The sequence below is a fragment of the Vanessa cardui genome, chromosome 19, assembly GCF_905220365.1.
Source record: "Vanessa cardui chromosome 19, ilVanCard2.1, whole genome shotgun sequence".
In the NCBI taxonomy this organism is placed as follows: Eukaryota; Metazoa; Arthropoda; class Insecta; order Lepidoptera; family Nymphalidae; genus Vanessa; species Vanessa cardui.
Genome location: NC_061141.1, coordinates 657,688 through 681,602, shown reverse-complemented (window position 1 = coordinate 681,602; position 23,915 = coordinate 657,688). Strand labels below are relative to the sequence as shown.

At 33.0% G+C, this 23,915-nt stretch overlaps 1 protein-coding gene and 1 long non-coding RNA gene across 2 annotated transcripts in view; one reads left to right on the top strand and one right to left on the bottom strand.

Annotated features, from left to right (window-relative positions):
* Nucleotides 1-23,915, top strand: part of LOC124538012 — a 101,479-nt gene that overhangs the window by 790 nt on the left and 76,774 nt on the right. Inside the window, exon 2 of the mRNA XM_047115016.1 lies at nt 45-245. Coding sequence (XP_046970972.1) covers nt 45-245 — 201 coding nt within the window. The remainder of the gene's footprint in view (nt 1-44; nt 246-23,915) is intronic.
* On the bottom strand, nt 12,078-19,892 carry LOC124538016. Its single transcript, XR_006966953.1, has 6 exons — nt 19,762-19,892; nt 19,020-19,046; nt 17,647-17,673; nt 14,635-14,661; nt 13,722-13,748; nt 12,078-12,101 (listed from the first exon to the last, which is right to left on the bottom strand). It is a non-coding gene; the product is annotated as an uncharacterized LOC124538016 (long non-coding RNA).

Here is a 23,915-nt window from a genome sequence, read left to right as displayed (position 1 = left end):
ACTATTTTTAATAACAATAACTACAAGGATATTTAATATTTTAGTGGCACTCGTGGTCATACATTCTTCGTATTCTTACATTCTGTTGACCGCCAACACGGAGGACATCCACGCGCTCGCTAAGCAGCTGGCTACGTCGCCAGTCGTCAATGAAATCTTCAAAATATGGCGTCGGGCTTCAAATCAGTTTCGAAGGCAAATAGCTCGTGACCCACGCAGGGATGGTGACAGTGATAATGATGAAGGTAAAAATTATTGAAAAAAAGGAATCCTCATAAGATCACTTCGTTGTCCGTCCGTCTGTCTGTTCGTCAAGACCCTGTTTCTCAGGATATATCGCACAGAGGTATATATTGAAATTAATACCCAATACTGAGAACCCATGAAGAACCAAATTTAAGTCTGAGTCTAAACAATCAAAAGAAGTCATTTATGTCAGGGATCAAAACCAATAGGTATAAATAATGTTTTAATATGTTAGAAATTTCCGTCGCTTATTTTACCTCTTTAGGAAGTAAGTTCTCAGTAAAGGCTGATACGGCTAATACAGAATATGTTTATAAACAGAAGCACCAATTTGTCAAGCCATAAATAGGATACTATTTCGAATTTGAAAAATTATGAGCTTCCATAAAAAAAAATGTGCTAGATAACAGGGCACATATTTACAAAAACGTGTAACTGATTATTATTGACAACAAAATAAACATAAACTTGTAAATATGTACAATTAATATTATACTAGTTTTATGAATAGTAATCGAATAATTCCAAATAAATAGTAATTCGTGGAAGAAGCTATATTATGCTAATGTGACTTTTGTGATTACTGACAATTATTTATTTAACTCTTATCTTTCTTCTTTTAATTTTACGTTCTTTTCGAGTTGTGGCCTGAAGTTTTGCTCGAGTTTCAATAGCTGGTCGTCAGATATTAGGCACACAAAAGTAACTATAGATTTAATATCAAATTTCAACAAAATCCGTAATACAGATTTAGTTGTTTATGCATTTATAATGTTAGTAGGGGTATTAATAGATTTACAGTAATTTAACTAGTCGTTAATCTTAGCTTATCTGGCGTACGATTAAAATGTCATTATGGGATATATTTTAAAAATTAGTTGCAGTGAATATACAGTTATATCCTACTACTATCGGTATCCTGCCAGCCAATCCTTACCATCATAAGTTAAAATTATAAGTATAACTTGTTCATGTCCTATTGAATTTGGATCCGAGCCTTTGGTTGATCATACGACTGATCAGCTTGACAGCTATCAGTATTAGCATTACCAAACCTCTCCCAGCCTCGAACGCAGACGAAGCCACGGGAACTAGTACATACATCTCAAACTTATAATATTAATGTATAATTTCAGACATAATTGTAACAATATCTCCAAAGCACTTGTCCTATTATATTTCGAAATTACTGGTCCAAATGGAAAAAACATCTAGAGAATAATATTGTACCTTTATTTAGAAATGAATTTAGTTTTATATGAATCTGGAAAATATACAAATTAGGCTTAGGTAGGTTTGTATATGGATAGCTTTTTTCAAAGATCCTTAAGGGTTATTCACAGATCATAGTTCATAAAAGGTACCCTTACTTATATTGTTAGTCAGGTTCAAGGAGTGAACTATTTTTAGATCGCTCATCACATCATGTTCATTGATATTATTGAATATATATTCATATTTTTTTCATTCACAATTGATACTATCTTCTTGATAAATATTAATATAATTTTGTGTTTATTATTCATCTCGTGCTCGGTCGTGAAGGAAAACATCGGGAGGAACATTTGCAACCTATATATGTATAATTGCAATTAAATCCTACCACATAGTAGCAGCTTTTTTGAATAAGCTGTCCTTAAAATGTGGTGGGTGTCTTAATTCGGCAGTGGAACACTGATAGGCTTAATTAAGTAATTAATAGATTTTATTTTCTTTATTTTTTGGTCCAATATTTAATAATCAGGATCAAGAATGTTTAGATTATTTAAAATTGATTTTGAAATTGTCAGCGTCCCGTTATTTCACAGTGTGTGTCCAATCTGAAGATACACATGGGATATTATCCTTACACTCTCATACAAAGTATTGAACATTGAAAATCGTTACAGTTACCTCTCTGAGACCAAAAATTAAACTCCATTATTTTTCATAAAACCTGTATGTCTACGACACTAAAAAGATCGCTCTGTGAATCTATCATTTTCCAATGATATTTGTAACAAACACCCTTGAGACACTTAAGACTGTAAGGATCTCTTACAACCTTCCCAATTTATAACGTATAAATATAAATCATAACGCCTGTAAATATTTCAAAAGATGATCCGGGCTGGGATTTTTTCTCTCTCGAATAGTCTTACCCCACAGCACCTAAAAGATTTGGTAAATCCTTATAAATGAAGACAGGGAACATTTCATTCGGAAATTCACAAATTTAATTAATTTAATGCTCTCGGGACCGGTTCCAGAGCAATACGGATTCACCGGTCCGTAGTGGTGCAAATTTGGTGTCTTTATTATAGAAAGATTGCAGTCTGTAGTACCATTGGACAACTTGCCTCTTAAGATTTAAATTAGAAAATAAATTAATGGCGCGCTATAATACATATATGTATATTCCACGCAAATGGCTGGTCTTTGCAACCGACCGTCGTGGCAGATTTGACGACCTCCGTGGTCGAGTGGTGTGTACACCGGTTTTCATGGGTACCCAACTCCGAGGTCCCGCGTTCGATTCCCGGTCGAGTCGATGTAGATTATACAAGTACTATATACTTGGTTTTAATATAAATAACCAATAGATTTTTATCAATGACGTATAATACACATCGAGGTAATGTGTGGACAAACACGGCAATGAAAGATTTCGAGGTGTAACTTTTTTTTTGGAGCTTCTATTAATCCTATTTAACTTCATATTTAGTGCTACACATAGATTACTATTTCACCTAACCAGAAAAAAATGTTAGAACATTATAACCATGTTTTACAGTACCGATTTCATTGATGCCACGTAATTTTTGTTCCTGGGAAATTCACCCATATAGCAGTACCATCAAGTAGCTCAGCAACTCTTTTATCTCCGTCTAAAATCAATCAAATCCATATAAACTTTATTCAAGTAGGCTTTTACAAGCACTTTTCAATCGTCATTCTTCAATTAAGCGAAGCTACCACCGGTTCTGAAAGTAGATTCTGGCGAGAAGAACCGGCAAGAAACTCAGTAGTTACTCTTTTTTAACATTTAAAAAATACAAAGTCATGTTAGTTAAATATATTTATTTAAATTCATATATCCTGCTTGGAAGTCAACAGGTATTAACTCCACGCCTTTTTATCATCTATAAAATCTTGTATCGAATAATATGCTTTTTCTACCAATGTATTTTTTTACAAACGATTTGAATTTACGAAACGGCAAAGTTAAAAATGACACTCTTCCCTCAAAATACTTTATGTCCCTAGTAACTAATAAACATAATAAATCATCAAACATTGGGGGAATGACCCAATTTCTATTTTAACAACCCCATTCTAATTCTAATTCCCAATTTTTTGGTGGTAGGGCTCTGAGCAAGCCCGTCTTGGTAGGTACCACCCACTCACCAGTTATTCTACCGCCAAATAACAGTACTCAGTATTGTTGTGTTCCGGTTTGAAGGGTGAGTGAGCCAGTGTAACTACAGGCACAAGGGACATAACATCTTAGTTCCCAAGGTTGGTGGCATATTGACAATGTAAGGAATAGTTAATATTTCTTACAGCGTCATTGTCTATGGGTGATGGTGACCACTTACCATCAGGTGGCCCATATGCTCGTCCGCCAACCTATTCCATAAAAAAAAACATTCTAATAAGTTCTTGTACCCACAATATTTTGCCCTGCCCAAAAATAAAGTAAATAGAACAGTTATAAGGATGGATGTAGGTTGGATTTAACAAAATTTATAATTACTGCCAGTAATGAATCTCTCCTTCTATGACAACACGATTTTCCGCTTTCCGTTATAAAAAGTTTTTTAATCAAAATACGTATTAAATTAAAGCAGTACATTTATTTTTAAACAACATTCGTTTATTGATTGCATTTTGAAATATAATATGCTTGATTATAAATTAGTTTTTAAGCGTATTATGACGTCATTTGGGTAAACAATTTTTTTTTATTTACCATTCTGGACGCGCTCTTTCTTTTTTCACATCCTTAATCTTATTTTCTTTTTTTACGAGCCGCAGGTTCGGGGTAGGGTCGAATTGAGCTCAGCAAGGCTGACGGGCTAATGAGCCACTTGTTTAGATGAATTAATTCAGTTCGAATCAAAAAGATTACTATTTTTTTTACAATCACAGATACGAGTCTCCCCAAATAAAAGTGTCATGTTAATACATTTTACTTTTTGACCTGTTAAATCATTCAATCAAACTAAATTAAGCAAATCCATAGCGATCACATCGCCCATAGACATTACTACTTTGCTACCTTGGACATTCCTCAATCACCACCTTATACTGTTCAAATACCAACGCCATCAGGTAAACTTATCATATTACGTGTTTATAAAGTAATCATTCAAACAAGAGAAAAATATTTGCATTCCAGTTACAGTTCAAGGAAGATGGAAAGTTTTGAAAAATGAGAATTTCTCTTAACATTTCTTTTAATTAGTCGTAGCCTTATAAACTCTAAAAGTTTATGAGAATAAACATAAAACGGTATTGGGATAACATATTTAATGTTTATTAATTATAAAATAAATTATTATTAATTATTTATTTTCGCTGCCTAATTTCTAAATGATTTTTCTTCTTTAATCGGGCACAACATGTAAGCGTTTTGAATAAAGTTCATTTAGATCTTGCATATATAAATAAGTTACATTGATCTTGGTTTCTTTATTTTCTTAATAAATATTAACTAAAATATATTTTTTTAGATTCAAGTGAGACGGAATATGATGAAAATATCAGAAGAATAGTAAAGAATCTGGTTGCCTTGGCGAGGGAAACGGGCTACCTCGGTCCTATGAAACGCGCCTTGGAAATAATGAACTCCAAAAGTGAACGTAATCAATAAACATTTATGGATATTCAATAAATTATTTAACAAGACGACACGTGTGTTTATACTTAAGATATTACAGACAAAAATGGATAATTAAATAATCAATTAAAGAGTATGTTTGTATTATTCTAAAGGGACATTTAATTGTATTGTTTTGTTGTTAAGTCCTCAGAAGCAGTCCGTCGATGTTGCCATGTTAACAATCCACTGGATTGAAGAAGGCGAAAAGTTATAGACGAAAAACTAGAGAGACATTGTTTGGATATTGCAGGGTGACTTTATTATTAATTTATATATAATTCTAAAATAAACATACAGACATACAACAACAAGAACAAAAACCGCCTGTAAATTCTCACTGCTGGGCTAAAGGCCTCCTCTCCCTTTGAGGAGAAGGTTTGGAACATATTCCACCACGCTGTTCCAATGCGGGTTGGTGGAATAAACATGTGGCAGAATTTCTATGAAATTTGTCACGTGCAGGTTTCCGCACGATGTTTTCCTTCACCGCTGAGCACGAGATGAATTATAAAGACAAATTAAGCACATGAATCAGCGGTGCTTGCCTGAGTTTGAACCCGCAATCATCGGTTAAGATGCATGCGTTCTAACCAGACATACAAAATTGTAAAAAATGTTATTTTGGTATATGTATCGTGTACACACACATATGCATTTAGTAATAATCGATTACGTCAATATTACAAACACACACTCCCAATTTATTTTATATATAGTGTTACGAGAGTAACCTTAGCCTTCAATACGGTTTGATGACATTTAATTCTATATCATATTTTATATCACATTATTAATATAGCAGGAGCTATTGAATTTACTTTATTATATACAATTATTATTGTAATTAATTGACCAATAATTTGTAAAACTGTAATTAATATTATTTTATATGGCATGGCATTTAATACTGGCATATAACACTATTTCTTATTTTAAATATGATTGAGCTGTCATTATAAAACAATTGGACTATAGCGTGGGGCATTCTAGAAAAAGAAAGAGACATTGAAACATCATTGTAAAACGATAATATTATTTTGGCCATCCCGAACTACTGAAATTACAATAGATAAAACAATATTACGCTTAACTACGTATTTCCACTTTAATTGAACGTCCAAAATTCCGATAACAGTTTCATTGGCGTTCAAAACTCAATTTTTTCGCAAATCCACAGTGAATATCATAGATTAATCAAGTTGCCGACCAATGATATCGAGTCTATTTGCTGTCAAAAGTTGTCTATTTGGCTTTTTCTTTCATGATTGGAATAGAGTATGCGGGCATTAATTGCACTCGTTATTTTTGTCCGAAAACCCCAAAATATCTTACGGAACCCTATTTTTTTCAAAATAAAATTTAGCCTATGTTATGCGGGATTAATTTAGCTTTCGAATGGTGAAAGAATTTTTAAAATCGGTCCTGTAGTTTTTGAGCCTATTCATTACAACCAAACAAACAAAGTTTTCCTCTTTATAATATTAGTGTAGATATTTAATAAACTCATATTTTTTTAGTGTATCCGTTTTCGTAAGTGTAATCGATTTTAAAACTGGTATGGCTGTTTAAAATAATACAAGATGTTTTCCCGCGAAAACGGATTATTAAAAAAAAAAAGAGAAAGTCGCGCATGGAACATTTTTTTAAAATAATTATTGTAAAAGATTTGATTTGTAAACTTCGAGGCAATAATGTAAAAATAAAACCTGAAATAAATAGATATATTTATTCCTAATGGCGTATTCAATATCAGAAGCGGGATAAATTTCGTTTCAAAAATGCCTCGTTATAAACGACCACGCTCAGGAATACGAGATGATTTTGATAAGCGAAAAAGACAATCTGTTGAAGACGATGATACTTCTCATAACAAAAGAGAAAACTCAAGAAAAAATAAAGATAACGCTAAGAAGAGACACCATACTACAAAAAATATTAATATCCACATTAGAGGAAATAGAACTAGAACACCAAGTCCCATACAAAGAAATACAGCAAAAAACTCGGCGACTAGACAAGATTACATGAATTTAACTGAAAACAGTTATGCGATGGGACACGAGGGCGTTACAAGAAGAAGGAGTTGTTCTGCGACCGGACGAGATATTGCGTCTTCAAGAGTTTGTTCTGCGACCGGACGAGATATTGCGCCTTCAAGGGTTTGTTCTGCGACCGGACGAGATATTGCGACTTCAAGAGAATATTCTGCCACCAGACTAGATAGTGTGAACGGTGAAGGTGAGTTCCAGGCTGGAGATTTTCGTCCAGTTCGGGAACAAGCGATCAATGATGACACTGAGACAATTTTTTCTCCGAGATCATCGATCGTGCCAAAGCACATGCCATTTAATACATTAGGTGAGTCAGATTTAAATTCATCGAGAGTAATACTTAACTTTGGTGATTTAGCTAAATTTGTTCAAACATTAATAAGGCCTAGTTTACCGCATAATAATAATTTATTACCGGAATTTGATCCATCTGTAAAGAATCATCGTATCGATTTATGGCTCTCAAAGGTAAATGAGTGTGCAAAAATATATGGATGGAGTGAATCTCATATTGTACATTTTGCTTTACCGAAGTTGTCTGGTAATGCTAAAAAATGGTACAATAGTCAAAATACTGTCTTACATACCTGGTCAGAGTGGCAAATATTACTAATAAAATTATTAAAGCTAATAAAATTAAGCATTTCTGTTAATTGAATAAAATTATTAAATTAACAGAAATGCTTGAAAAACGAATGAGGATAGGAGATAGCTTAGATGATTATTTCTATGAGAAAAATAATTTATTAAATGCGTATGATATATTTCGCAAAAAGGCTGTAGATTGTATTATACACGGTATAGATGATCGTACAATACGTGCAGGAGCGTCATCCGCTCGTTTTACAGAACCTGAAGATCTCTTGAATTTTCTTAAAGACGTTTGTAAAGAACATAAAGATATTTATCGTTAATTTAAATAGAAATAAGCTAAATAATCATTTATTCTGTAATAAATGTAATGAACCTGGACATCGCACAGTACAATGTCGTGCCAAAAATTCGAAGTTAAATTTTGAACCTGATAGTTTTTCACAATTATGCTTTAATTGTAACGAAAAAGGGCATAGGGTTTACCAATGCTCTAAACCAATTTTAAAATGCGATAGGTGTAATAAATTCGGTCATATTATTGCAAACTGTTCACAAAAAACTAACAATGTATTGAACAACGAAAAACGTGTATTATTGTCAGAAAGTACGAGCGTAAAAAAATTCTAAATATTATAAGCAGGCAGTAATAAATTCTTCATTTACAATTGAATGTTATGTTGACTTGGGAAGTGACTGTACGCTTATACGACTAGAAACTACTACTGAATTTGGCTTACATATTTCAACTGATAATTTACCAATTATACGTGGGATAGCAAGTGTTGGAGTTCAAACCTTTAGGGAAAACACATTTTTTATTACGATTAGACTCTGTTGAAGCAAACATTATGGCATATGTGGTTGCTAACAATATTCTACACACGCAGATGTTAGTAGGGCAAAACTTTACTGAGTTACCTAATGTGATTATTACAAAGACAGAAGTATAGTGTAGTAATGAAATAGTAGAGGCAACAATTTATATAAAAGGTGGTTATCGAAACGTTAATGATAAAGAATATTGTATCCAAGAGGGTTTATATACGCTAAAAGATGGTAAATGTCAAATCAGTGTAATAAATTTTTCAGACTGTCCATTATACTTTACGAGCAACTTTGTTATAACCAGATTTTATTTGATAGAACAAGATAAAAATTGTAGATATTTATCAAGTGTAAAGTGTTTTAAAATAGGAGCGAATTTGACACCCATTCCTCGCGAAGAAATAACTATAAACTCCAATTTAACTCACGAACAAAAAACGAAAATATATTCACTTATAGATAGATATAGGGATTATTTCGCTCAAAACCTCTCTGAGCTTGGTTGTACTAACGTAACAGAGTTGACCATAAAACTTACTGATGAAACTCCGGTAGTTTATCGTCCTTATCGACTGAGTCAAGCAGAAAAAGAAATAGTTAGAACGCTGGTTAGAGAGCTCGAAGAAAATGATATAATTGAAGAGTCTGATTTATCATACGCGAGTCCAATACTGCTGGTATCAAAAAAGACAGGTGGATATAGATTATGTGTGGATTATAGAGCACTGAATAGAAAAAAATTAAAGGATCACTTTCCATTGCCTAGAATAGATGACCAGATAGACCTCCTTAGTGTAAATAATTTTTATACTAGTTTAGACATGGCAAGTGGTTATTATCAGATTCCTGTTCAAAAAGACTATAGACATCTTACAGCATTTATTACTCCTGATTGTTTATATCAATTTCGTAGAGCTCCCTTTGGATTAGTTAATTGTCCTGCAATTTTTCAACGTACAGTTAACAAAATACTTAATAAATCTCCAAATAAATGTGCAATTGCTTACATGGATGATTTATTAATAACGGGTACACATTTTGAAGACTGTTTTTTAAAGTTACAACAAACTTTTGAACTCATTCGTGAAGCTAGGCTTACTTTAAATATTAAAAAATGTCGATTTTTTGAGACAGTAATAGATTATTTGGGATTAGAAATATCCATTGATGGAATAAAACCTGGTAAGTCAAAAATCACAGCCGTAGAATCTTTTCCAGAACCAAATAATGTACATGAAGTCCGTCAGTTTATAGGCTTAGCAAGTTATTTTCGAAAGTTTATCAAAAATTTTGCTATTCTCGCTAAGCCATTGACAGATCTTACTAAACAAAATGTTGAATGGAAATGGGAGCAACAGCAAAAAGAATATTTCCTAACATTAAAGCAAATGTTGGTACAACGACCAATATTAAGTATTTTCCATCCTGACTATGTTACTGAACTACATTGTGATGCATCTAAATTAGGTTTAGGTGGAATTTTATTACAAAAGGAAAATGATAATTCTAAACTCAATATTATAGCTTATTTTAGTCGCAAGACTACAATTGACGAGGAAATATTACATGCCTACGAGTTAGAAACCCTTGCAATTGTTGCCTCGCTTAATCGTTTTCGTCTATACCTTATAGGTAAATCTTTTAAAATCCTTACAGACTGCAATGCCTAACGTTCTACGTTCTTAAAACGAGATCTCATTCCCCGAGTTGCCCGTTGGTGGATATCTTTTCAGGAATATAATTGCTCTATAGAGTATAGACATTCGATGCAACATGTTGATGCACTCAGTCGCAATCCTATTATCGGTGAAAATGATTCACAGACTTATGATCATTTTACTAGGGTATTGCAAATCTCTCAAGATGACTGGCTTCTTAGTTTGCAATTATCAGATTCAAAAATACAACACATTAGGTCTGTTTTAGAAGATAATAGTTATAAAGACTTAGTTGATATAAAACAAAATTTTGTTATACGACACAATCGTTAATAGATATATTTATTCCTAATGGCGTATTCAATATTAATAAGACTTGAAAATATATACAATCTTAAATGTAATACATTAAACTGTTATGTCAATGTGTATGATTCATACAGAGTCGGATTTAAAGGTCTGGAGGCCCTGGAGCCACAAAGCAGCGGAGGCCCTAGACCAACAGGAGCGTGGAGATCCTAATAATTTTATCATGGATTAATGGATTAGCTTAAGCTTTTATTAATTTGAATCAGTAAGTATTTCTTGACTGGTATCGGTAACTTTTTAAAATATTAATTAGTAAGATTATTATAATTTGACTATATCTCGGTATTTGTTAACTCACTGAAAACTTTTGTGGCCCCCACTTATGTGGAGCCCCCAGGGCAGTTGCCCCGGTTGCCCTTCCCTAAATCCGGCCCTGGTTTCATATATAATATTGATATATTCGTGGACGAAACCGCAAGCCAGAAATAGTGTAATTCAATCACTTAGACTACTGAATACTGACCTCTTGACCGATTTCAAGCCATTCCAAACTCAAAATAGCAGGGCTGGAGAAATAGCTTACTGTTCAATATAACGCCACACATATCTTGTATATTAATAGCGTAAAGCCGTTGTGTTCCAAAATCATTTATGACCTCATTTTAAGGAGATCCAGCCATAGATGTGTTAAAGAAAAAAATATTGTTTAGGTATATTAATTAAAAATTGAAAAATTGTTAAGATATAGGAAATAAATAATTTTATAGGGACAAAAAAGTTATTGGCCGTTTAGAAAGCGGTATTACGGCTGTATAAGAAAAAAAAATGATTACGTAAACAAAATTAAAGTAAATTGTTATCGAAAATTCCGATTATATTTGTCATTAAAGATATAATTTAAAAGGATCCATCATTTTTCATAGAGTATATATTTGATACCAATGTCAGGAAAAGCATTGCATTGCATTGCCATGTATTTCTTACAAACTTTTTTTGGTACATTTATATATTTTCGATTCGTTTCTGCCCGTGGCATCAATCGCGTATGAGGGGAGGGGGAGTGCTAGGTTAGGTTCTGTTGAGCTGTCTATCTGACTATAATCTATCTCTGTGCCATTCAGATCCGTTCAGCCGTTTTGGCGCGATTCAAAAACAAACATCCAACCAAAATTCCGCGTTAATAAAATAACAAGTTGTAAGAGTATACCTATACCATAAAACTGTTATGAGAACAAGTCTTAAGTCAAGAGTTTTAGCTAACTTTGCGGCTGTTTATAGAGCTTTATAACGACGCTACCTTAAGACGGCTTGCTATTAATAAATGAATATTTCGTAAAGTTACACTAAGTAAAAAAAAAAGATTTAATTTATAAAACTGCAACTTCTTGTCGGCCATATTTGTTAAACACCGTTCATATTTTACGACCAAAAAGTTTGATTTATTTTTATAAATTTTATTAGTAATAAAACATATATATTAAAGTATTAACATATTTATTAGACAACGTACTATCACCATAGCATTATAAATTTCTGACAGTCTCGACCCGAACACTGAAACAATATTATATTAATATATATATAGGTATATATGTATATTATTAAACTCATATGTTTGTTTACTTGAACGTGTTAATCACTGGAACTACTTCGAGACTATTCAAATATATGTGTAATTATTTGTGGTTGTATGTTGTAAATCTCGTATCTAAGTACGAGAGAGCGGATTATATTTGAATGAGTGAACATTTAATTAAGAAATTACGTAAACAGTCGTACTCTAACTACGTTCGCAAAGATACATTATTATTTTTTATGGAATAGTTTGGTGGACGAGCATATGGGCCAGCTGATGGTAAGCGGTCACCATCACCCATAGGCAATTACGCTGTAAGAAATATTAACTATTCCTTCATCAATGCGCCACCAACCTTGGAAACTAAGATGCTATGTCCCTTGTGCCTGTAGTTACACTGGCTCACTCACCCTTCAAACCGGAACACAACAATATTGCGAGCCTATTGTTGTTTAGCGGTAGAATATATGATGAGTGTGTGGTACCTACCCAGGCGGGGTACTACCACCAAATTCTTTTAATAAAACGAATAAAGTCTCAGATATACATCGACACACCTCGGAAGATTATGAGGTTCTGTGCAAAAAGCAAAAAAAGTAAAAGTAAATCTTCGTAAGATTCGAAAATTAGTAAATCTAATTTGAATTAAAAAAAGAGATCTTTAACTCAAAAGAACTGGCAACATACTCAGTAGTTACTCCTTATCATTAATCTAAAACTTGCAAATAATCGTATGCAATTAAATTTATATATTCTGTATGAAAATCAACGAATGCTAACTCAAAGCTTTGAATAAGCTTAAAAGTTTTAAGCTTCAGTATTCGTCAACTTCATACAGGTGTTCGAAAACATTCATTTAACTTTTATTATGAAAGAACATAAGTGTTAAGATAACATTTTATGTTAAAATCCATATTTCGAATGAGGGGTACGTTTACAAATCGCTTTTAAAACCGAATATGAAACTTTTTTACGTCATATAGGTAGGCGGGAAATGGGTTATTTGGTACTAATTACGTTGGTACTGCAACAACAATATCAGCATGTAAATTTAACCACGCTGTACCAATGCGGGTTGGTGAAATACACAAGTCGCAGAATTTCTAAGAAATTTGACACATGCAGGTTTTCTCACGATGTTTTCCTTCACCGCCGAGCTCGAGATGATTTATAAACACAAATTAAGCACACGAATATTCAGTGGTGCCGCCTAGGTTTGAACTCGCGATCATAGGCTATCTTGGATCTAACATTTTTTTGTTGGTACTATAAAAATTAGTTATAATTTCTCATAATATCTATTATATGTCCTTGTTGTCTGTAGTTCTGGATCGATCACTCTTTAAAGCACAACACAACAATATTATACAAATCCAGACGGGATCCAATCATTTTTTAGCATTGCCATTAATTGTGGAAATGTTGCCATCATTTATTATTACGGAGTCCAACACTAGCTTCTCTCCGCCCAGCTGCCCGCATCAAATGCGTCATCAATTATACTAGTAGAGCCTTGGATTAACGTTTTAACAAACAAACAAATTTTTAAGTATATATTAGTGAAAACCATAGTGTTATACTAAAGTATTACAACTTACCCACGCCTTACAAGACATTCCTGTACACTGTCAAATATATTTTTATTGTTATTTGATCTTGAAAAGTGTTTGAAATATTCCATTTCTAGTCTAACACCACGCTTCTTTAACTTATGTACAGTCAGATTAAGAAAACAGTTTTACATTTATTCCTTTATCAAGTCTTTAACTGTTAGTACCTTTTGAATGTAAACATCAAATCATTGCGACGCAATATGTCATTCTCGATCGGTGAAGCAGATTATCGCTCATCGATCTTAAGGTGATGAACATTTTCTTACCCCATCTGTATCTAACCTCAAAGAGCAAAATGAAGGAATGAATTACAAAAACACAATAAGATTTGAGACTTCACAAATATCTGCTAATAAATAATTAGCTCCTTACCAATCTTCATGTATATTTAATATTAAAAGTTCTAAACTGTTAACTAAAGGGTTACGTTTAATAAAATGTCATATAACAGCTAATATGCCTTAATTAATTTAGATGAAAGTGTCTCGTTTTATTGTATAATTATTACTAAGAATATTTGACTAATATTACATAGAGACGAAATTGCGTATTTAAGTTCTTTCCGTTCTTAACCTTAGATTAGATTCTTAACCGATCTCGATTTCAATGCCCAGCAAAAGTTTTTGTTTATATAGTCATGTCAGGGCTTTGTGCATTTTGTGCTCGTACTTGGTAGTACAAACCTCACTAGTTATCCCACAGCTAATAGTAAAACTGTGCTTAGATATGTTCAGGTTTCAATGATAACTCAACTTGTGGTTAGTGGTGTATTGGTGACTTATTTGGTAATATTTACAGTGCCATTTGCTATGGGAGTTGACCACTTACCATCGCGTTGCCCATCTACTGTGCTTACTTATTAGGTTACTAACAATTAAATGAACAAACTGTAACTTACATTTGCAATACATTGGTGGCCTTCGCACTGAAATAATAAATATTTGGAATAAATAAATATTATAAGTACTTATTAAATATTCTATAGCTATACCCCAGATTCACTCGGGTGCAAAGCTAATATTAATACTAAATGTTCTACAGAAGTCGTTTATTAACGACATCACATTAGATCATTCTAAAATTATCAGTGTTTCTTTACTATATTGTCTATATATTATATACAAAAATCTTGCTCTTGAATCACTTTATATATTAAAAAAAAACCGCATCAAAATCGGTTGCGTAGTTTTAAAGATTGAGGCATACATAGGGACAGAGAAAGCGACTTTGTTTTATTAACCGACTTCAAAAAAAGGAGGAGGTTCTCAATTCGTCGGGGCCTTTTTTTTTTTTTCAACCGACTTCCAAAAGGAGGAGGTTATCAATTCGTCTGTATTTTTTTTTTTTTTTTTTTTATGTTTGTTACCTCATAACTTTTTACTGGGTGGACCGATTTTGATAATTTTTTTTTTGTTTGAAAGGTAGTGCTTCCCGTGGGGTCCCATTTTTTTATTTTTTTTTCCGATGATGGTATCCATGTGAAAACGACATAAGTCTTAAATTTGCCTTATGTATATGCGCGACAAATAGGTGAATAACTGAAAATCACGTTAACCAATTTTGAAAATTCTTTTATTATTATAAAATATATACTTCTAGGGTAATTTGGTGAAAGTTTGGTAAGGTTCTGAGCACAGGATCCATGACAAAGTAACGGAACGGAAGGGAACGGAACAATTCTGAGGAGCACGTCAGCGATACTCGGTCGAATCTTTTATTTATAGGTTATTTGGATATTTGAGTCACCTTCCGTAATGTGGTTATGTTTATGTAATTATCATAGTCGAATATTATAATCAACTAGCTACCCACCCCGGCTTCGCACGGGTGCAATACTGATACTAAATATACTACAGAATTTGTTTATATACGACATCACATCGCAAACTTCTAAAATTATCAGTGTTTCTTTACTATATTGTTCATGTATTATACACACAAACCTTCCCCTTGAATCACACTATCTTTTAAAAAAAACCGCATCAAAATCCGTTGCGTAGATTTAAAGATATAGGGACAGAGAAAGCGACTTTGTTTTATACTATGTAGTGATAGAACTCCTATACGGCTCGCAGTTAGGGTACGATATGGGGCAGAATTTCTTACTATCTTTAATCAAATTTTGTGTATGTGATGTGATGTCATATGATGTACGAAATATAGTTGGTCTTTTTCAAAGTATTTTTGCTGAGTTCGATTACAGCTCTTTCGAGGGATCCTTGTAGTTTACGCCGTGTGACGTATTAAATCCGCATTTTCGAAAGTCTATTTTTGCTTTATTCGCAAGTTTCCTTTGAAATTGTCCTCGAAGTAGTTTCTAACTCATATAAACGGAACGCTTAATCTATCCATATTAAAAAAAAATTAGTTAGTCAACATCAGCTTCACTTAAAATCTAAAAATAAATAAAATTTTAACAAAAAGAAAAACCGACTTCAAACAAAACACTATTTTAAAACAAATGAATATGCACGAAAAAGTAATAAAAATAATTGCGTATTCAACATATTTTTTAGAGTCTTCCTAAGTTAAATGAAATGAAAAATATTAGACTACTTAAAAGTCGATTAACGATTATATCATGTAGTTATAATTATTGTTATATTTGGAGTCGGTGTCAGCCAATAAAACCCTACAGTATATCTATCAAAAAAACAATACGAGAATACTTTAACAAATATGTTTTTTACAAATTACCTTTTACACAATAATATACTGGATCAATCAAGGGGCTCGTATCGCTTTTTTCTTTTGATTGTTGGGGCAAGGGCACCGTGGCTGACACCGGCTCCAAATATACCAATAACTATAACTACATGATATAATCGTTAATCGACTTTTAAGTAGTCTAATATTTTTCATTTCATTTAACTTAGGAAGACTCTAAAAAATATGTTGAATACGCAATTATTTTTATTACTTTTTCGTGCATATTCATTTGTTTTAAAATAGTGTTTTGTTTGAAGTCGGTTTTTCTTTTTGTTAAAATTTTATTTATTTTTTTTATTTTTTATGTATGTTACCGAATTACTCGAAGATGGCTGGGCCGATTTTGACAATTCTTTTTTTGTTTGAAAGGGCATGTTTTACAGGTGGTCCCATTGTCAGGAGATCAGGATCTGATGATGGGATCCTGGAGAAATCGAGGGAACTCCTCAAATTTTATAGGCACACCTATAGTGATTTCGGTTTTATTCAAAGTGCCCTGGTCATATGCTCACGAAAAGTGACATTTGATGAAGTGGAACTGATGATGAAGACCACAACTAGTAATCAGAACCTATTAGTAAGTAACAATTTTACGGGCTTAGTTCTATTTCTTTAAGATAGTCGTCAAGCAATTGATGTTAGTAAACATGCCTATGATGAAGTCTAGCTGCTGGTGGACTACCAGGAGAACTCCTCAATGATTAACGGCATTAAAGTGAATGACAAACACTACCAATTGTACTTTTGAAGGCGGTGCCAACAAAGTAAATAAATTCCTATATTGAAATCATTTAATTTGTATCGATAGTAAGGTTTGTCTAATGGTGTCATCTATACAATAAATAGATTTAGTTTTTGTATGTATGTATTATGTACCTATATTTATATATAGCAATGTTGGCACCGACTTTGAGAGGTGATTAAAAAATCGTAAATTGGATATGGATGTAACTGATTATTTTTTTCTTTTTAGTTCATTTTTGAAGGCGGTTTTATTTTATTTATAAAAATTTATACTATGTAGTAATGATAAATACTTTATGTACCAGACGCAATCATTTAACGTGGATAAACCCAGGAGAGAAAATTAATTACTTATATTATAGTGACTGTGATATTAGTTTAATCAATTAATAGCCATGCATTAATATTATAAGCTACGGAATTGTATAATCCAGTCCTATAAGAAAAAAAGGCTTACCCCAGCTTTGCACAGCATGCCAACGCACTGAAAAAGTACAAAATAAAATACATTAAAATGCACGAGATATTGGAATAAAACACGTGTCAGTATTCTGTCGTAAATGAAATGACGCAACAATAGAGGCTGTACGGCCCGCAGGTTACAGGGCGCCACTTCAATGCACTTTACGTAGAAAAAGCCATTTACCGGATCCAAAAAAAAGCATACAGTTCGGTTAATTTTTTACATGACCTTCGACTAAAATCGTGTTGGCCTAGAACGCGTGCAAAAATCACTAATTTGTCATAAACTCTTTTTGTGTGTATTGTGTGAATATGTTTCAACCTTGTCCTCAAAGGGCGAGGAGGCCTTAGCCCAGCCGTGGGAAATTTACAGGTTGTTGTTGTGTATTGTGTGTGTCCAAACACAGTGGTGGATTTTTATCTGACTATGAGAGTGTTTTAATAGGATGGTGGTTTTACCTGACATTCACGTGCTACAATGGGAGATGCAGGTAAATCTTTATGTTAAATAATACATGCGAGTACATTACATATAACACGCATATCGCGGTTAAGGATGATGAGGTGATTGGAAGGTTTCTTAAATGTATTTCCAAATTTCCAATTTTTATATGGCATTCGGTATTTACTCACTACCTTACTGAGTTTCTTATCTGTCTTCTTGTGATTCAAAAGTGCTTGTAAAATTCTACTTGAATAAAGTATATTTAGATTTTGATTAATAGATGGATTTATTCACGATCAATGTTTAGGTGTATTTCATTGCGGTTCTGTGTTGATTAGCTAAGTAACTTCACGCTGGGTTTACAATTAAAAGTGAGTGATATCGGCTATAGCAGATTTAGTTATCTATAGTAATATTTGTTTTTTAAAGTAAAGTAACAGCCTGTAAATTACTCACTGCTGGGCTAAGGCTCTCCCATTAAGGAGAGGGTTTGGAACATATTCCAACACGCTGTTCCAATGCGGATTGGTGCAATGCACATATGGCAGAATTTCGATGAAATTAGATATATGCAGATTTCCTCACGATGTTTTCCTTCACCGCCGAGTACGAGATGATTTATAAACACAAATCAAGCACATATACATAGTGATGCTTGCCTGGTTATTTTTTTAATAAGATGCACGCGTTCTAACCACTGGGCCATCTCAGCTCCTTTTGTTTGTTTGTTTCTCATTATTAAAATAAACTTTAGTGCAGGCAATGAAGAGCCTGAAAGACAGAAGGCTTTAAATAAAGAGTGTATAATATGCTTATATTTTATACAAATGTTTGTTATTTCATATCTTATTTTAAAGTTACGAACTGATTTCCATCAGGTCGAAGCAGCGGCCACAGCTGGTAATTATACAAATAATACGTACCGACGAAGTACAGTTGTCACCGAAACACTGAAACCAGGTCAATAATTACAGCGATGTTATGTAATAGGGAATTCAATTCATTATGATTCAATTGTATGAGCGGACAATGGATTCGGATCGGGTAACTTACGACTGAATTGACTTCTAATTAATAATTTTGCTTAAATGTAATGAGATTACTTTTTTATGATTCAGTTGGGCCAATGGACTGTCAGACGGTAAGTGGTCACCATCGCCCATATACATTATCGCTGCTAAAAATATTAATTATTTCTTAAATCACCAATGACGTGCTAAGGTGAAATGCACACTGTGCCTCAACTTGCGCTGGCTTTCTTAGATTTTCTTAGATATATCTCTAATAAATGTACGTTCTATTTTATACTTTATTCCATGGTAATAAAGATTATTTTTCAAATTAATATACGAGGGTTTATTACAAGAAAAGTTGAATAGTTAAATAAATAAATAAATTAAAAGAAAGTAAAATAATCATATTTTTTTACTATTAGTAGTAGTTCTTTATCAGAGTGGAAAGTTGGAGCAAATAATGATATATTTAGTTAGTATTAATTATGGGTTGTAATAAGTTAAATTTCTTCCGTTTGTAAGCACACCTGCATGTTTCATATCCTTTTCCCACCTGTATTACTTGTAGGATTGTAATTCAAACAATGGATTTATTGTGTAACGAAATTAATGAATGCTAAAATTAAACTGAAGTAAATGAAAGTGTACTCACGGCTACTGAGCAAGAATCATCGAAGCACTAAAATATTTATATTTATACATTAAATTTAGTAAGTTATTAAAGTTGAGTAATTAACTTAAACTTTAGAGGAATAAATTGTAAGGTTTATTTGAAAATTTCAATCCAAGTTGCTTCCACACAACAACTACGTCGGTAAAAGGTCATAAGAACTATATATATTCTTAAACGATTATAGTCCCAATGTCTGTTCGGAATCTGAAAGTAACTCTGTTTGTCTTTCGCTCATTCACTACCAAACCAATGAACCACATTTGACGAAATTTGCTACGGAACAGACTTCAACTGCAAGGAAGGACATAGGCTACCTTTTTTTCCTAGCACGTGCCATCTAGCCCCCTAAAACGTAAGCGAAGCCGTGAGCCACAGCTAGTATAACAATAGTTTTAAATGTGCACTTGAAATAATAATTCCATCGCCATATTTATTTAAGTGAAATATAAAAATGAAAACTGGAAGGTGACGTCAAACAGTCGGACGAATTTAACAAGATACGTGACTTCGCTTTGGCGAGGCCTCTGGAAATATTATTCTTACAAAAAGTGTTTCGAACTTTTAAATGAAACATTTTATAGGTTTTTAATTTTATGAAAACTTTTACAAGAAACATTTGAAGTTCAATATCTATCTGAGTTGTGTTTATGAACATGTTGGCTGTACCTGGCGGAGAAACTTTACATACTGAAACCACTTTGTGTAAAAGTGAATGTTGGCGGTGAATGGCTCAAATATTAACCATTTCTTACATCGCTAATGCGTCGCCTACAATGACACTTATACTTTATTACCCTTATACATTGGCTTATGCTGTTTGGTTATATGATTAGTGGGTAGCTTTTTAGACAAGTTTGTTTAAAATAAATAGTAAAAAAAACAGTTTATTTAATACATACGCGAGAATAACATTGATGCGTCTTACTTAACTGAAAAACAAATTAAGTTATATTACAGTAAAGTTACTAGTTTTAGTAAGTTTACATTATTACGTGGTAATATTTATTACTCAAAACTAAAAGATTTTATTAGTCTTTATAGTCATACATATGTATAGAATACATAAAAGAAATTAATTCATTATATCCAGCATCAGACCTGGGCAGGTACCGCTAAGTTTTCATGTCAAAGTTTCATCTTGTACAACGTAAAGGAAAACATTACGAGCAACTTGGACGTAATTTTACCACATTCTCCAACTTTTTCTTCAAAAGAAACGGAAGTTATTGCCCAGTGTAAATTTATAATCTCTTACTAAAAATATCCGTAAACAATGTTAAAGTCTGTGTAAATATTGAATTAAAACTTCTTAAGAAGTGATTTAAATACAACAATGAGTTAATTATGCGCAAAGATTCACTCCATCCCCTCACTCGAGTTCGGAGAAAGTTGAGGCGCAGAACTAACGGATTTATTAGCTTCCTGAGCCGCTGGAGTGTAAACACAACCTTCATCGTTCCGCGATCCTATTAAAATTTGTTGGCAGACAAATCCAATTACTTTTAATTTTGTTGATCCCGTAGTTGAAACTAGAACTACACCTAAACCAACCAGATACCCAAAGTGCTCATCGAACTCCAGAAAAAATAATTGGGAGACCGTGAGATCTCACGGTGTATTTTTGTTTTCCATTACTCAACCGACTGATGAATTGAATTGTTTTAAATTTATTAGAATTTTATAATATTATCAGCGAATTCAACAACAACAACAACAGCCTGTAAATTCCCACAACTGGGCTAAAGGCCTCCTCTTCCTTTGAGGAGAAGGTTTGGAACATATTCCACCACGCTGTTCCAATGCGGGTTGGTGGAATACACATGTGGCAGAATTTCTATGAAATTTGTCCTATGCGGGTTTCCTCACGATGTTTTCCTTCACCGCTGAGCACGAGATGAATTATAAAGACAATATAAGCACATGAATCAGCGGTGCTCGCCTGAGTTTGAACCCGCAATCTTCGGTTAAGATGCACGCGTTCTAACCACTGTGCCATCTCAGCTCTCAGCGAATTCATACTACATAAATTAGTGTAAGTTAGCAGGATTCTTATTACAGAGACAAGAGACAATATACAGAGACCGCGCCCACAGCCCAGTGGTTAAAGGGACTTCGACTTTCCAAAGTTAAGGGTAAAACTACCTGTTTTGGATGCGTTAACCTCAGACCACAGCTTGGACAGTTGAAAATTTGAATAATGTATCTTGTAAAGTTCGAAATGAATATCTCAGATGTATCTTTCGTATTTTAATTGCTCTTGTATTATGTATTTGTATTTGTCGTGTACTATTTTGGGTGGCATAATGTCGTGTGTCCTAGAAATGGGCTGAGATATCTTTGACCTACAACACAATTTTGGTCTTCACCCGCCACTGGCTCACTATTATTTGGACAACATTAGGTGAGTAGAGGCTGTACTGAAAACGACGAATTAAAGTATATTGGTTCTGCGCCTCAACTCTTTTTGGTTTTGTCGAATTTGCTGTTCCATCAGATGTAAATGTGAGAGAACAGATAGAACACTCGTGTATGCTCGTGCTCTATATATTATAGGCCACCAAAGGAGGGGCGGAAAACCAGCCAGCAGGACTAACATTCTGCGTAGGTTTCCATTGATATTGGTCGCCGTGGCTATGCCGGTCATGTATACATCACATAATCACCGACAGCCGAAAAATATATGTAAGTGGTCTACAAAAGTTTTGGACACCACTGCTCTAAGGCTAATACTAACTGTAGACATTACTATTTATATTATAGTTAAACCAGCTATGTAATGGTTGATGTTTTTTTTATTCAAATTCATTTCAGTTACATTAAATTTAGTACTTTAAATGATAGATCAGTGTAATACACTGATCCAACAGTTAATGTTTGCTCGTTTTATGAACTAATTTGCGAGAGCTAAAATTAAATCATAATGTAAGTAATAATTCAATGCTGTAAATGATTGAATTTAAACATTTGTTAAAATGTAATATGATTTATAATTATTGAAATAGAAATAAGTTTCTTATTGAAATTAAAAAGGAATCAGAGATATCGAATTGAGATAATGCTCTAAGGAACCGGTACTGTTGACTTTGTTCAGTTTCCTATTAGGAATAATGTTTTTGAGCCATTTGCTGTTGAAGCAAGTGGAAATCTCGCCTTTTTGCCTCCACTGGTGACAGCAGGGCTGGTTTGTTTTTGCCTCGAGGATCGGAATTCATTCAACGGGAAATTCTGCTTGCATACTTGCCACCATTCGCGATCATGATTTATACGATAACTATTTATAGTCTATATTTGTGTATACTTAATTATTTAATGTTAAGAATTATTGTTATGTAATCGCTTAGCATGAAATGTACTCATAACAGTAGGTATTATCATGGGTATATTTAACGATATTTCGTTTTTGTCAAATGCCTCATTTATTGTGTTTTATTTAATTTATTTTGTGGGTTAAATATTTTAAACCACAATATTCCATAGGCGTCAACTTATATTGTGTAAATTTAAAGTGCGTTGAGAAAGGATTTTGTGAAATTTTGATTAAATTGCATTAATGTGATTATAATATTATATGATTATGATTATAAATAATTTTAAATACTCACCCCAGATGTGCAGTTTTTACCAGAGCACTGCGGAATATATGAAATAAAATTTTAATTATGAAAATAACTAAAATCAATCTCAATAAAACATAAAAATCTATATGTTATTTTTTACGTTCAAGATTTATTTAATTTTATGCACATAGTTTCAAAAGCGTAAATAAAACAAATAAATAGTTCTTATATCAAAATAAAGTGATTCAAGTAAGGTACAGCAAAAAATATATTGGTGATATGAGTTACTGCTGTCTTCTTTACTCATTACTTTTTCACACAAATAAGCAATAGTATCTTGCTTCGTGTCTGTTTGGATTGAGTTGCAAGGAAGATCATGAAATTATAGGAATCTGGAGCATCTTAGTTCATGACTGAATTGAAAGGCCATTTCGAATGCCCTTTTTTAAATTGACATAGTAAATTTTAATTCATAGATTTTCAATTACAAAGTAACAATGAGAAAATGTTTTGGGAAGTACTTAGTATACTCAACAACAACAGCCTGTAAATTTCCCACTGCTGGGGTAAGACCTC